Source organism: Monodelphis domestica, chromosome 1 (genome assembly GCF_027887165.1).
Source record: "Monodelphis domestica isolate mMonDom1 chromosome 1, mMonDom1.pri, whole genome shotgun sequence".
Lineage (NCBI taxonomy): Eukaryota > Metazoa > Chordata > Mammalia > Didelphimorphia > Didelphidae > Monodelphis > Monodelphis domestica.
The window spans coordinates 90,668,950-90,683,882 of record NC_077227.1 but is presented as its reverse complement, the minus strand read 5'-3'; the positions used below and the strand labels follow the sequence as shown (position 1 = coordinate 90,683,882).

Here is a 14,933-nt window from a genome sequence, read left to right as displayed (position 1 = left end):
AAGTGGCCTAAAGGGTAAACTTTATGAAACTGACTATAGTTATCTCTTTAAGGGTCAGTACTCTATTATCTGTTTCTACTCACTTATTACAGTTCTCTGTGTACAGTGAACATCCAATAATTTTTATACCTGCCTATGACAATGGCAACATTCTTAGCTTCCATTTTATTTTCCCTCCAGAAGTTTTAACTTTGTCTTCAGGATCTTTTTTAACTATTTAAAATTATTTAATTACCCAAACTACAAAGTGGGCAGAATATTATGGCTTTTAATAAACTATTTTTCTAATTCCACTCATATTTTTAAGGATGGTACTATAACCAAAATAATTTGACATTTCTGTACTGCTTCTGTTAATTATTTTAAATATGGATACAGAATGTTTACAGGGTTGATTGAAATACAAGCATCCTATAAAGATATGAATTGGGGTCTAAGAAAAATTTCTGAGTATAAAACACAGGATTATAAAGATTGATCATCAACAACAAATTGAATGCATCTAAACCCACTAACCCTGTGGAAAGTAAAATTAGCTACTTTGTGTGGCACATTACCATTTAGAAGTTATATATCGGTGGTATCTAATGAAATTTGCACTTCCAGAATGTTCATTAGTTTACTATTTCTATCTCTTTGAAGATCTGCTTCAAACTGAATATAATCAACATGTACCATAAAATAAAATTCATTCTCTAACCCAGGATTCATGCAATGGTATTAAGTTTAGGGGAAAGTTCATATTGAACATAAAAATTATACTTGGCCTTCTGACCTGGCTTACAGTTGGTTTATCAGGTGGGTCCTGGTGAATAACCATCTGGTAACGTTTATAGACCTGGTAAGACTCCTGAAATGAGGCTTTGAACTGGGAACTTGGTGGGGATGATCTCACCACCCTCACCTTCAGAAGGAGTTGAAAAACAATTCTCATTAATAAAAAAAAATCAGTAATAACCATTCATTCCTGAAAATAACTGAAATTTTTTTATTTTAGAAGACACATGATAACTATATGTTTATTGATGTCAACATTAAAAATGAATCAAGTAATAAAACACTAAAACTGAATCAATTAATAAAACTTTTAAATTTATTACTTCTGTTGCCAAAAGAGGCACACAAATTACAGGAAGCACTCTCAATTTCTACTTGCTAATTCTGAAGTTAATAAAGATATTATTTAACCAAACTATTACATTTCTAAAGTTGATTTAAATTATGAGTGGCTTTCACTTTTGATTTTTGGATATCAATGGCATATGTTAGTATTTTCCCTAGAATTGACTATAGAAAACCAACAAAATCAATTTTAATATAATTTGGTTAAAACGTTCTTTCTGTAACATAAAATTACAAAAGGGTCAACAATTACTTATCAATTTGCTTTATTATGAAATCATACTATGAATATTCATAAAATCTGAAAATTAAAAATATTTTAAAATAATTTTGAGAAAGGAGAGAAAACTTTTAAAATGAAACATTTTTATCTGTAATAAATTAAGATTGTTGATTTGTATTTTAATTTTAAATTTTGCTTCTGTAACATTTTATCCATAGGAGCTAATTTGGGGGATATATTTAGGCACCAAATATATAAGAATAATTTGAAATTTAATGCTTAAGATGCAAAGGGTATTAAAGATTTTCCATTCCAACCCTTTTGCTTTATAGATGCAAAAACTGAGGTTTAGGATCAGAGAAGTGCTATGACTTGCCCAAGCCCCACAGTCAGTCACTGAGCAAGGCCTTAAGGCCCAAACCCATTCCCACCCCACCCCACTTTTAGCAAGGATACACAAAATATGGCCCTTTAATGTACATAGAAAACTTTAGGCCAAGAAGTACATTTTACACTTTTAATAACTTTGTCAAGAAGTACCTAACATCTTTAAATTTAAAACTAAGATATAAATATTGCAGTATATATGTATTTTTTTAACAAAAAGAGGAGCAAAGAGAACTGGCTCTAGAGCAAGTTTCTTAACCTTTTTTGTGTGTCATGGATCCCTCTGACAATTCTATAAAGCTTCTGGATCCCTTTCTCAGAATATTTTCACTGTACATAGGATTACAAAACAAACTATTTTTATTGACACAGAGATGTAGTTTTTCCCACAAAGTCCTCAGACCCACTGAAATCTAATGGACCCAGGATAAGAACCTCTTATCTAGATTCTCCAGGTCCTAAAAGAACCTGGCTCTAAATCCCACTTCTGATGTTTATTATCTATGTGATCTTGGGCAAGTCACTCACTTGTAAAATGAGGAAGATGGGACTATAGACTTTGAAGTCCCTTCCACCTTTAGATCTATGATCCTTTGATATTTTCATTAAAATTAAAAGTGTGAAGATATATGTGTATACATACACACATATAATACATACACACATATATATGAATTATATATTCAGGTAAGAAATGAAAACTGTAATAAACAGAAATCAACAAATCATTAACATTTTGTGAAAATAGTTCCTTTAGATACAAAGAGTGACATCTAGTGAACATATAAATCCCTTATATCCTATTATGACATTCGGTCCTGAAAAGAAAAAAGTTAGCATCTCACTTTTAAGATTCATCTTAAACTCAGAAAATAAGCTATCAATCAATTGAACCATATAAAACTTTTGAAATTTTAAGTGGCAATTAATTATCAAAAAGATTTATCTTCCAAGTGGGTCCTTGACCGCAATTGTCAAAAATTTCAAAATGTTCTGCAGGGACAAAATAAGTTATATTTTCTACTAAAAATAGTAGAGTAGCATATATCTAACAAACTACTAATGTTTGCTAAGAGGAAAAGGGTTTGATACTTTTGATAACTATTCTACAGTACTTTCTCTTTCAATGTTTTATTTTTATTCTTAAGTTATAATGGAGGGGGTGTGAATAGAAACCTGGTTAAGTATGACAGAGCTGAAGGATAAGACTTCTGTTAAAAATGTCTCCCCATACAAAGCTTCAATATTCCCAATGAAACCACATTTGGATCTCTGATGATACTTCCTTGATGGAATTTGGTGTACTCTTGCCTCAGTACTCTGTGGTTCACTGATAGCATATTATGATGAATGATTTGAGTTGTGTATATATATATATATATATATATATTTTATATAATATAATATAATATATTGCATGAATGAAACAGAACTATATGTGAGTGGTTAAGTGAAGGATAGTGTACTTCTAAGCTATTTTAGGGTTGGCTTTTAAAAGGGAAAGGATACAGAGATGTGATGAGAACCACACAAAGAAAAGCCAATCTAATCTGATGCCCACAGACTGATTCCTGGAAAGCCAATTACAGGCACAGAGTGAGGCAAGAGTAAAGCCTTTTTGTTGTCTTGTTTTACTTGACTGTACCTGATAAGAGGAGGGAGTTTCACTGGAAAGCAACAATGATGTTAAAAAAGAAAAGAGGGGGCAGATAAGGTGGCTCACTGGATAGAGAGCCAGGCCTAGAGATGGGAGGTTTGATATTCAAATCTGGTTTAAAGAAATTTCCTAGCTGTGTGACCCTGGGAAAGTCATTTAATTCCTACTGACTAACCTTTAGTACTGTTCTGCCTTGGAATCAATTCTTAGTATCAATTCCAGAACAAAAATTAAAAGTTTTTTTAAAAAAGAAAGAAAAAATAAAAAAGCATCAGTGTAATACTTTATTTTTGTTTCTTTTTAAAGTGCAGCCTGTGTAGCCTCTGAAGTCCCTCTGGGGAACCATGTGACTCCAGGAGAGGAAGAACCATATTGCCCTGGAGCAGCAAGAACAGTGATGATTCAAGAACCAACCAATCTTCTAGTGACAAAGATTAGTTTCTGAACAATACTGCATTCATAGCTCAAGCAGGAGTTGGAACTACAGGTCAGCAAAGGACACATTGCAAAAAGAACAACCTGGAAGCTGCCTTCCACTACTATTGCAAATTATAAGAATTGTGCAAATCTGTGGGAAAGGATTGATTCTCTAGCAACCTCAGTTCTTTTCCCAAGTTCTGGGTGGTATTAGAAGTTTCAACAGCTGACCAAGTAGAAAGAGACCTATTCTTTAACAATTCCCAATGACTTTCTCTTTGGGAGGGAAGACTCAACCCTAAGCTATTATCTTACACCTGGAGGAAAGTATGGTTCCCAAGTAAACTGGAACTAACCAGAACAGCAAAGGGTGAGATAAGAGGCCTCCATGATTTTTTTCTATCAGGTGAAATAAAGTCTATCTTATATGTCAAATATTGTTAGCTTGGGTATTTATGTAGAAGCTGAGGGCCTTTTTACTTTTTATACACATGCAAACATGAGTTATATGTTGACATTACCAGGTAGATTCTGGGTAGGGGGTATAAGCTAAAAAGAGATTTTGAAAAATGTCCTTAAAATGAACTTACTCTACATAATCATAATAGGGTTTACAGACCTCAAATTATGTCTGTAGGGTACTCAATCAGATGGTGGGGAAGGATTAGGTATATGACTTCCAAGTCTTTTGACTAGAGAGAGAAAAAGCTGTTTTCTATTTATTTAAAAAAAAATTTTGTTGTCCTTTTACATTGTGTGGTAGTTAGAGCACTGTATTCCAATATCTAGAATCAAATTCTATCTCAAACATTTAGTAGCTGTGTGACCTTATCATTTAATCGTTCTAAACTAAGCCTTGAAAAGGGAATACTTATAGCACTTACCTCACAAGGTTGTTGTGAGGATTAAACGAGATGTTAAAAGCTAAATATATATCAGCTATTAGGGAATTTATCATTTTTGATGGGAATGGTTTCAGTCAGTCTCTGCTATAGTTACTGTAGTTGTGGTTAAAAAGATTACTTTGTGAAAGTAACATTAAATCTATACTAGACATTACCTAAAAATGATTTTTCTTTTTTCCAAATCAGCTCTACAAGGAAAAATAAAAGTTGTAGAAGCAGAAATAGACGTATTAAATGTCTATTAAGTATAAACAAGTTCAAGAAAAATTTAGCTAATAATAGACTCTTAATGGTAGTAAGAAAAATGACCTATGTTTTAGATCATAATTCTAATCTCCTTAAGGTAAAAATCATGAAGGGAATCTGTGCTTTCCCATATAACATACCTTGGTACCACTGCCAGTCAAGGAATATTTGACTGGATAAACATACTGTCTGACTTACTGTGATAATCTAGGAATTATGTATAATCCCTCCTTTACTTAATTCAAATTTATAATCCAAATCCAATTTTTAAATGTCCATTTTCCTGTCTAATTTTAACTAAACAGAAATTGTTATACCAAAGAGTCAGAGCGCCCTCTACTGTGAAATATTTTATTTTTATAGCTATTTCTCTCTCAAAGGTACTTTTCATAACTCAAAGCCCTATCTCAAATTAAAGGTTTAAAAAAAGAAAGAAAAATAACACTGAATTACAAAAAAGAAATAAAATTTTTAAATTTGGAAAATTTTAAATCTATTCCGTACAAGTTCACATCATTTACTTCCTTCAATTTAAACAACATAGTTTAAATTTCCTAATTTCAACTTAAAGATAAAACTATGAATGAAAAATCATTATGTGACAGAATACCTCTAATCGATGTGCAGCATCCTCAGGTAAGGTGTCAAAAATGAAATCTTCAATGGATTTAGGCTGATTTAATTTAGATTTTTCTGAGGGCAAAAGCTGTGGTTCATGTTGAACTTGGACACCTTCAAGCTTGTCTGTCTGACTCTTAAGAATGAGTTTCTGCCTTTTCCTTTCTTTCCGTATATCCTTTGCTTTTCGACATGGAGGCTTACTCAAATCAGCCCCTTTGCCTAAAATGACCAAGATATGTGTTAAGATTTTTCTCTAAGTAAAACAATATTTTTCAAAGACACAATAATTCTCCAAGTTGTCCCTAGGTCAGACACTGCTACTGCCAACCCAAAACAGATATTCATAGTTCTAGTGAATTGCCTTTTGATGATTATGCCTTTCTCCATTACTAGAATTCACGACAAAGATATGGAACTCAACACAGTAGCATAAACAATTCAGGAACCTGGGAGTCAGGAAGATGTAGACTAAAACCCCACTTCTGGTATTTTCCCTGTGTGACCAAGATCAAGTTATTCAATCACCCTGGGCCTGTTTCTTCTTGTATATGTAGTCTAGAGATAAAGTGTCTACCTCACAGTTCAGCTCCCCAAAAGCTGAATCATCTCTTTGGAATTCTCAGTCAAAAGATGGGGGCAGGGAGATTATGTGACCCTGGGAAAGTCACTTAACCACAACTGCCTAGCCTTAATTAATACTCTATCAGTTCTAAAACAGAAGGTAAGGGTTTTTAAAACAAAAGTGAGTTATCAGTAAGGGTACATGGAGAGCCAATTCAAAAATTAATTGGAAATTAAATAATATGATACTCCAAAATCGGTTAGAGAAGAAATCATAGAAACAATTAATAATTTCATTGAGGAAAATTACAATGGTGAGACATCTTTCAAACCTTATGGGATGCAGCCAAAGCAGTACTCAGAGGAAAATTCATATCCTTGAGTGCATATATTAACAAATTAGGGAGGGCAGAGATCAATGAATTATAAATGCAAATCAAAAAACTTGAAAGCTAACAAATTAAAAACCCCCAGAAGAAAACCAACTAGAGATCCTAAAAATTAAGGGAGAAATTAATAAAATCGAAAGTGATAGAACTAGTAAATTAATAAACAAGACTAGAAGCTGGTACTTTGAAAAAACAGACAAAATAGACAAAGTACTGGTCAATCTAATTTAAAAAAGGAAAGAAGAAAAGGCAAATTAACAGCATCAAAGATGAAAAGAAGGAACCTCATCTCCAATGAAGAGGAAATTAAGGCAATCATTAAAAACTACTTTGCCCAACTATATGGCAATAAATATACCAACCTAGGTGATATGGATGAATATTTACAAAAATATAAATTGCCTAGACTAACAGAAGAAGAAATAGAATTCTTAAATAATCCCATATCAGAAAAAGAAATCCAACAGGCCATCAAAGAACTCCCTAAGAAAAAATCCCCAGGGCCTGATGGATTCACAAGTGAATTCTATCAAACATTCACAGAACAGCTAATCCCAATACTATACAAACTTTGACATAATAAGCAAAGAGGGAATTCTACCAAATTCCTTTTATGACACAAACATGGTACTGATTCCAGAGCCAGGCAGGTCAAAAACAGAGAAAGAAAACTCTAGACCAATCTCCCTAATGAATATAGATGCAAAAATCTTAAATAGGATACTAGCAAAAAGACTCCAGCAAGTGATCAGCAGGATTATTCACTATGATCAAGTAGGATTTATACCAGGAATGCAGGGCTGGTTCAATATTAGGAAAACCATCCACATAATTGACCATTATCAGCAAACAAACAGACAAAAATCACATGATTATCTCAATAGATGCAGAAAAAGCCTTTGATAAAATACAACACCCATACCTACTAAAAACACTAGAAAGCATAGGAATAGAAGGGTTGTTCCTAAAAATAATAAACAGTATATATCTAAAACCATCAACTAATATCATCTGCAATGGGGATAAACTAGATGCATTCCCAATAAGATCAGGAGTGAAACAAGGATGCCCATTATCACCTCTATTATTTAACACTGTACTAGAAACACTAGCAGTAGCAATTAGAGAAGAAAAAGAAATTGAAGGCATCAAAATAGGCAAGGAGGAGATTAAGCTATTGCTCTTTGCGGATGATGTGATGGTCTACTTAAAGAATCCTAGAGAATCAACCAAAAAGCTAGTAGAATTAATCAACAACTTTAACAAAGTTGCAGGTTACAAAATAAACCCGCATAAGTCATCAGCATTTCTATATATTTCCAACACAGCTCAGCGGCAAGAATTAGAAAGAGAAATCCCATTCAAAATCACCTTAGACAAAATAAAATACTTAGGAATCTATCTCCCGAGACAAATACAGGAATTATATGAACACAACTACAAAACACTCTCCACGCAACTAAAACTAGACTTGAGCAATTGGAAAAATATTAACTGCTCATGGGTAGGATGAGCCAATATAATAAAAATGACCATCCTACCCAAGCTTATTTATCTATTACTGCTATACCCATTGAACTTCCAAAAAAATTTTTTACTGACTTAGAAAAAACCATAACAAAGTTCATTTGGAAGAGCAAAGGGTCAAGGATATCCAGGGAAATAATGAAAAAAAAAATACAAAGGAAGGTGGCCTTGCAGTCCCAGATCTCAAACTCTATTATAAAGCAGTGGTCATCAAAACAATTTGGAACTGGCTAAAAGACAGAAAGGAGGATCAGTGGAATAGACTTGGGGTAAGTGATCCCAGTAAGACAGTATATGACAAACCCAAAGAGCCCAGCTTCTGGGACAAAAACCCACTATTTGACAAAAACTTCTGGGAAAACTGAAAGACAGTGTGGGAGAGATTAGGTCTGGATCAACACCTCACATCCTACACCAAGATAAACTCAAAATGGGTGAATGACTTGAACATAAAGAAGGAAACTATAAGTAAATTAGGTGAACACAGAATAATATACATGTCAGATCTGTGGGAAGGGAAAGACTTAAAAACCAAGCAAGACTTAGAAAGAGTCACAAAATATAAAATAAACAATTTCGAGTACATCAAATTAAAAAGTTTTTGTACAAACCAAACCAATGTAACCAAATTGAGAAGGGAAGCAACAAATTGGGAAACAATTTTCATAACAAAATCCTCTGACAAAGGTCTAATTACTCAAATTTATAAAGAACTAAATCAATTGTACAAAAAATCAAGCCATTCTCCAATTGATAAATGGGCAAGGGACATGAACAGACAGTTTTCAGCCAAAGAAATCAATACTATTAATAAGCACATGAAAAAGTGCTCTAAATCTCTTATCATCAGAGAGATGCAAATCAAAACAACTCTGAGGTATCAACTCACACCTAGCAGATTGGCTAATATGACAGCAAAGGAAAGTAATGAATGCTGGAGGGGATGTGGCAAAGTAGGGACACTAATTCACTGCTGGTGGGGTTGTGAATTGATCCAACCATTCTGGAGGGCAATTTGGAACTATGCCCAAAGGGCGATAAAAGACTGCCTGCCCTATGATCCAGCCATAGCACTGCTGAGCTTGTACCCCAAAGAGATAATAAGGAAAAAGACTTGTACAAGAATATTCATAGCTGTGCTCTCTGTGGTAGCCAAAAATTGGAAAATGAGGGGATGACCTCCAACTGGGGAATGGCTGAACAAATTGTGGTATATGTTGGTGATGGAATACTATTGTGCTAAAAGGAATAATAAAGTGGAGGAATTCCATGGAGACTGGAACAACCTCCAGGAAGTCATGCAGAGCGCAAGGAGCAGAACCAGGAAAACATTATACACAGAGACCGAAACACTGTGGTACAATCGAATATAATGGACTCCTCCATTAGTGTCAATACAATGTCCCTGAACATTCTGCAGGGATCCAGGAGAAAAAAACACTATCCACAAGCAAAGCAACTGCTTGACTGCAGGGGTGGAAGGGACATGAATGAGGAGAGACTCTAAATGAACACCCTAATACAAATACCAACAACATGGAAATGGGTTTGAATCAAGGACACATGTGATACCCAGTGGAATCATGCGTTGGCTAGGGGAGGGGGGGGGGGGGAAGAAAAGGATCTTTGTTTCCAAGGAATATTGTTTGAAAATGACCAAATAAAATGTTTAAATTGAAAAAAAAAAGTGAGCTTATTCAGGAAAAGTCTAGTTACAATTTCTCTAGGACTAAATTGTTAAAATAAGACTTACCACCCTGGAAAATGTATTTGTCTGCTAAAAGTGAAATGTTGAACTTTTAGAGAAAAATTAAAGATTTTTAAATTGTAAAATAAATTTTAATCCATAAAAAAGTTGTATGATATATTAGTCCAATTGGGAAAAAATTTCTTCAGTCAGAAAATGCTTCTAGACTACTCTTGTTATACTAGTGAAAGAAATGCTAATCAAATTTCAATTTCTATGCTAAGGAAATTTTAGAAATCAAATTCTGGGGGAGACATTAAAATGAAAAATTGTTCAAGTTCTAATATGTAATATTCAAATTAGAAATGAAAAACATAACCTTTACATTTCTTATCCAATACTTTAAATTATGTTATTATAAATAAGAAACTAGAAATTAAAATTTTATAGAAGCTGCTCTGTTTAGTTTGAATTAATTCTGAAAGCACCATTTATTGGTCATTTGTTTACCCAAATTTTTACATAAACAACATTATCTTAGAAAATATGTGCTTATATGTTAAGCATTTCAATCTGGAATTTTTTTAGTACAGTTAAACTTGAAGAATATGATTACATTGCCTTAGGATGACCTAAATTTCTGACATATCCACTAAATATAAACAGTCTAAACTTACACACTGGATTGTGTTCAAAAAAATGATTTGTAAGATGGCTGTATGGATCTCAGAAAGCAATTTCCAACAGAAACAATTTAAATGGTAGTTATTAAGTTTTCAGACCAAGCCAAAAAAGTATATTTACATATAATATCATCCTCATTTACATATTTAATTTAATTTAATTTAATAACATATTTAATCATTTACATATTAAATCATCCTCCCCATTCATCATCATGGCATGATGGGGTTACTGAAAACTATGCCAGCAGAGAACATTACCAAGTTAGAAAGGTTTCTGGGTCAAATGTATCTCACCAGCCTAATTCAGAAATGGTCAAGACCAGAATCTTAGCCATGAGGTAAAAGGTTCTTTTCTGCCAGTCAGTCAAAGTCGTAGTCTTCTAAGGCACAGAAAGATTTTATTTCATAAGTAGAAAAAAGATAAACTCAGACTGGACACCTAATAGTATTTTAAAACCTACATTGGCGTTGATATCCATGTAGCAATAATGTTTCTATGAGAAAACACTCTGAGGCTTTTGACTTGGGACAAAAGAAACAAATCTACCTCTCATTCATTTGGTATAGAAAGAAATTTCTCATCCCTTCCCCGCCAAATGTTGGCAAGTATCCTAGAATGAGAGATCCCATGAATTTAGGTAGTGACAACAGCAGCAGGATATATGTACTTGGAGTACAGATAAGAAAAGGAGGTTGGATAAGGACACATAGGAGGTGAACAAGCCTCTTGAAAGAATAAATACTGGAGAATACTTTCCACTCAGTAAGCTCCCCAGTGCCCCTTTCTCTTCTTCAAAGTGCATCAAAAATTGGCCTAACTACTGGCTTTCTCCTGCTGAGACCTACTGCTATGGATTAGAATCCATCCTCTTCTCTAACCCCCAAACATCAATTCCACATCTATTCAGTAAAGAAGAGAGATTTGGAATAATCAGCTTCTATGGAGGGAAGAACAAGACAGGGCTACTTGGATAAAGAGACAACATGTTGCTCACAATTTTCTCACAAATTTGAAGTTCCAGAGTTCAATTCAATTTATCAAATATTTATGAAAAGCTATTCTATACAAAACACTATTAAGTTCTAGACACATAAAAAAGCTCTCCTGACCTCAGAAAGCTTACATCATATTTTACAAATACAACCCTATAGAACAACTTGAGGCATCAAGAAAGGCTTCCCATGAGAGATGGCATGTGAGATGAACCCTGAAGAAAGTGAAGGGTTCCAAGAGGCAGAGGTAAGAAGGGAGTGGATTCCAAAGATATTGGACAACGTATACAAAGGTACAGAAGTAAGTGATTAGAAAGCCAAGTGTAGGGAATGGTAAGGCATGAACGGGAAGTGATTAAAGTAAGTTTAGGAAGGTAATCTGGAGTTTACACTGAGAAGATCTCTATATGCCAAGCTGAAGAATTTGAATTTTATCCTACAGACAAAAGGGAACTACTAAGACTTCTTGAGGAGGAAAGCAGTATAGTCTGAACTTTGCTTTAGGAAGATTATTGTGGCAACTTCTAGAGAACAAAACAGACAGGAGAGAGAATAGAAGCAGGGAAGCCAAACAGAAGGTTATTGCTATCATATGAGCCTTAATCCTGATTACTGAGACAGGGTTTCCTGAGTGCAATTGATGTAGAAAAGGAATTAATAATTGCTTATTAATAGTTACAAAACAGTTGCTCAAGGAAGTGGTTTCTAGCTTTTTTCAATACTAGGAATGAGGAGAGATATTTTGATTGACAATCCATCATATCTACTTATTGATGAGATGTAATATGTCAGGGTTTTATTGCATACAAAAGAATACTGGTAATTAAACTACTAGCTTAAGTTGCTGTTTAGTGACCATAGTGACTACAGCAAGGAGAAAAGCATTTATTCAAGATGGCAAGACCCCAATGGTCAGTACCTGGATTGGGAACTGTAGGAACAACTTTAACAGAACTTGATGGCTCACCAGACCCCAGTTTCTCTTTTTTAGTATATGATTGACTTAATTCTTTAGTTTCCTTAGCACCCAAGTCTTCTTCTTTCTCCTTCACTTCACTCTCTACAACTTTGTTGTGATCTTCATCAAAGGGTCTATGATCAGACTGTATGTCCAACTTGCTTTTTAGAGCAAAATCATCCACAGCAGCATCATCCATTTGAGAATCCATAGGCTCTTCTACAAATTGGGGGAGGGAGGAGGGAAACTTCAGTGAGTAAATTCAGTAACTTAAGATATCTAAACTTGAGAAGAAAAGTATTTTCTTATCATGTGAATATGTCATATACAAACTGATCACTCTTAAACCCACTCAAAATAATGGCAATTTCTAAATTTAGTAAAAAAAATGAATTTTGAATAATAAAATGTTAGAACTAGAAAGAACATTAGAGATCATTTAATCCAATCTCCCTCATTTTATAAATGAAGAAACTAGTCTCAGAGGTTAAGTGATTTTCGCAGTTAAAAAGCTAAAGAAAGAATTCAACTTGAAACAAGGGCTCTTTTCTCCCAATTCACTGACCACTACATAAGCAAAGATAATGATCGGTTTATATATAGTATGCATTATAAAAAGTTCATTAGTGAATCAATTATTTAGAATTTAGAATACATTTTTCCCAAGGAGATCATATAATAAATGAGATAGGAGCATTTTTAATAGAATTTATTCCCAGGTATCTCAATTCCTTCCTTCCTCTTCCCACACCACAGAAGACATCACCCAACAAAAAGATATGTATATATAATAATGTCTTTTATATTCCTATTTGTCAGTTTATTCTCTGGAGGTAGACATTCACAAGTCATTCTTCAAATTTTTAATTCTATAACTATAAATAATAATCTCTTGGTTCTATTCATTTCACTCTTCATTATTTTGGGTAGGTAGGTCTTTCCTTTTTTTTTATTAATCTGATCATCAGCATTGGTATTGCTATGGCTAAGGGTACAAAAACAATTGTTATAACTCTCTCAGGAGAGTTCTAAATTGCTCTCCAAAATGGTTGGTTCAGTTCACAATTCCACCAACAGTGTATTTATTAATGACTTCATTTTTCCTGCATCCCCTCCAACATTTGTCACTTTGCCCTTTTATCATTTTGGCCAATCTAATAGTTGTGAGATATCTCAGAATCATTTTGATTTGCATTTCTTTAATCAGTAGTGATTTAGAGCATTTTTCATGTAACTATATCTGTCTTTGATTTCTCTAGTCAAATACTGTTCACACCTTTTGCCCATTTATCAATTAGGGGGTTGCTCTTAGTCTTATAAATTTTACAAAGTTCTCTTTCTATTTTAGATATGAGACCTCTATCAGAGAAACTGTCTATAAAAATTTTCCACAGTTTTCTGTTTTCCTTCTAATCTTTGTTACACTACCTTTATTTGTATAAAACCTTAAATTTAATGTAATAAAAATTATTCATTTTTTCATTGCACAATGCTCTCCCCATCTCTTATTTATTATAAATGATGTTTAACCAAAAAAGGCTATTTTATCCATGTTATGATTGGACCATAATTCAATAGTAGTTCTAAAGTTTCCTGAATTCTCTAAGGTCTACTATAAATAGTATTATAGGAACTTCCCATTTTAAAGCTGGAAAGGAAACTGGGAAGAACTCTATGAACTAACACAATATGAAATGATCAGAATTAATAGATCAATTTGTACAATGATATTATAAAGAAAAACATTGTAGATATTAGAACTCTAATGGATATAATAATAAAGTACAGATGACTAAAGATAAAAGATGTCACCCACCTCCTCTCTGGGTGGATATGGGCTTAAAAATGCAAAATGAGACACACATTTTTTAGCATGACCACTGTGGGAATTTGTTTTGCTGGCCCATAAATATCTATCTTAGGGTTATTTTTCTCTTTTTTAATTGTTCAATAGTTGTATAGGTGCAACAGGAAAGAGAAATAATGAATGCTTTTAAAAATCAAAACAAAAACAAATAAAAAAGCGTGGGGAAAATAAACCCAGTGAACCTGGATATTGTGTATAATCCTATGTGAAAAGTTATTCTAACTACTCTTATCTTAGAAGAATTAAGGAATCTTAATAAAGCCCAAAGGAAAGACAACTACATGGAAGCTATAAGTGCTGACAGTGGTTCACTTAGATGGATATGAATCAAACAAAATTATTTAATTTATTTGCACCTCAGTTTAAAAAGAATAATTACATCTTTCTTCTATCATTCTGAATAATTAAGATCACCTAAATATCCTTAAGACAGATAAAATGATTTATAGTTACAAAAACAAAAACAAATATCTGTTTAGAACTACATTCAATCTTACCTGTAATATTCCCTTTAGGAAATTCTCCTTTAGACAAAAACTTCAACATTTTCTTTAAAACTTTCTTATGAGATTTTGATGGCTGGAAATGTAAAGGTCGGCATCTAAGAAAGCAAGATAAGTTTAGAAATTATACTTAAATTTCAAACTAATGTAATTTGTTCTCAGTACCTAAATCATCCAGCCAGTT

At 33.3% G+C, this 14,933-nt stretch overlaps 1 protein-coding gene across 18 annotated transcripts in view; it reads right to left on the bottom strand.

Moving 5' to 3' along the window:
- Nucleotides 1-14,933, bottom strand: part of ATE1 (arginyltransferase 1) — a 256,370-nt gene that overhangs the window by 222,895 nt on the left and 18,542 nt on the right. For 7 of the 18 annotated variants that reach the window (XM_007478886.3, XM_007478889.2, XM_056803238.1 and 4 more), the window contains 4 exons: nucleotides 14,744-14,847; nucleotides 12,341-12,598; nucleotides 5,568-5,797; nucleotides 776-904 (listed from right to left, as the gene is read on the bottom strand). In XM_007478886.3, the coding sequence (XP_007478948.1) occupies nucleotides 776-904; nucleotides 5,568-5,797; nucleotides 12,341-12,598; nucleotides 14,744-14,847 (721 nt within the window). The remainder of the gene's footprint in view (nucleotides 1-775; nucleotides 905-5,567; nucleotides 5,798-12,340; nucleotides 12,599-14,743; nucleotides 14,848-14,933) is intronic. The other 11 variants (XM_007478891.3, XM_056803208.1, XM_007478893.3 and 8 more) reach the window with 3 other exon arrangements.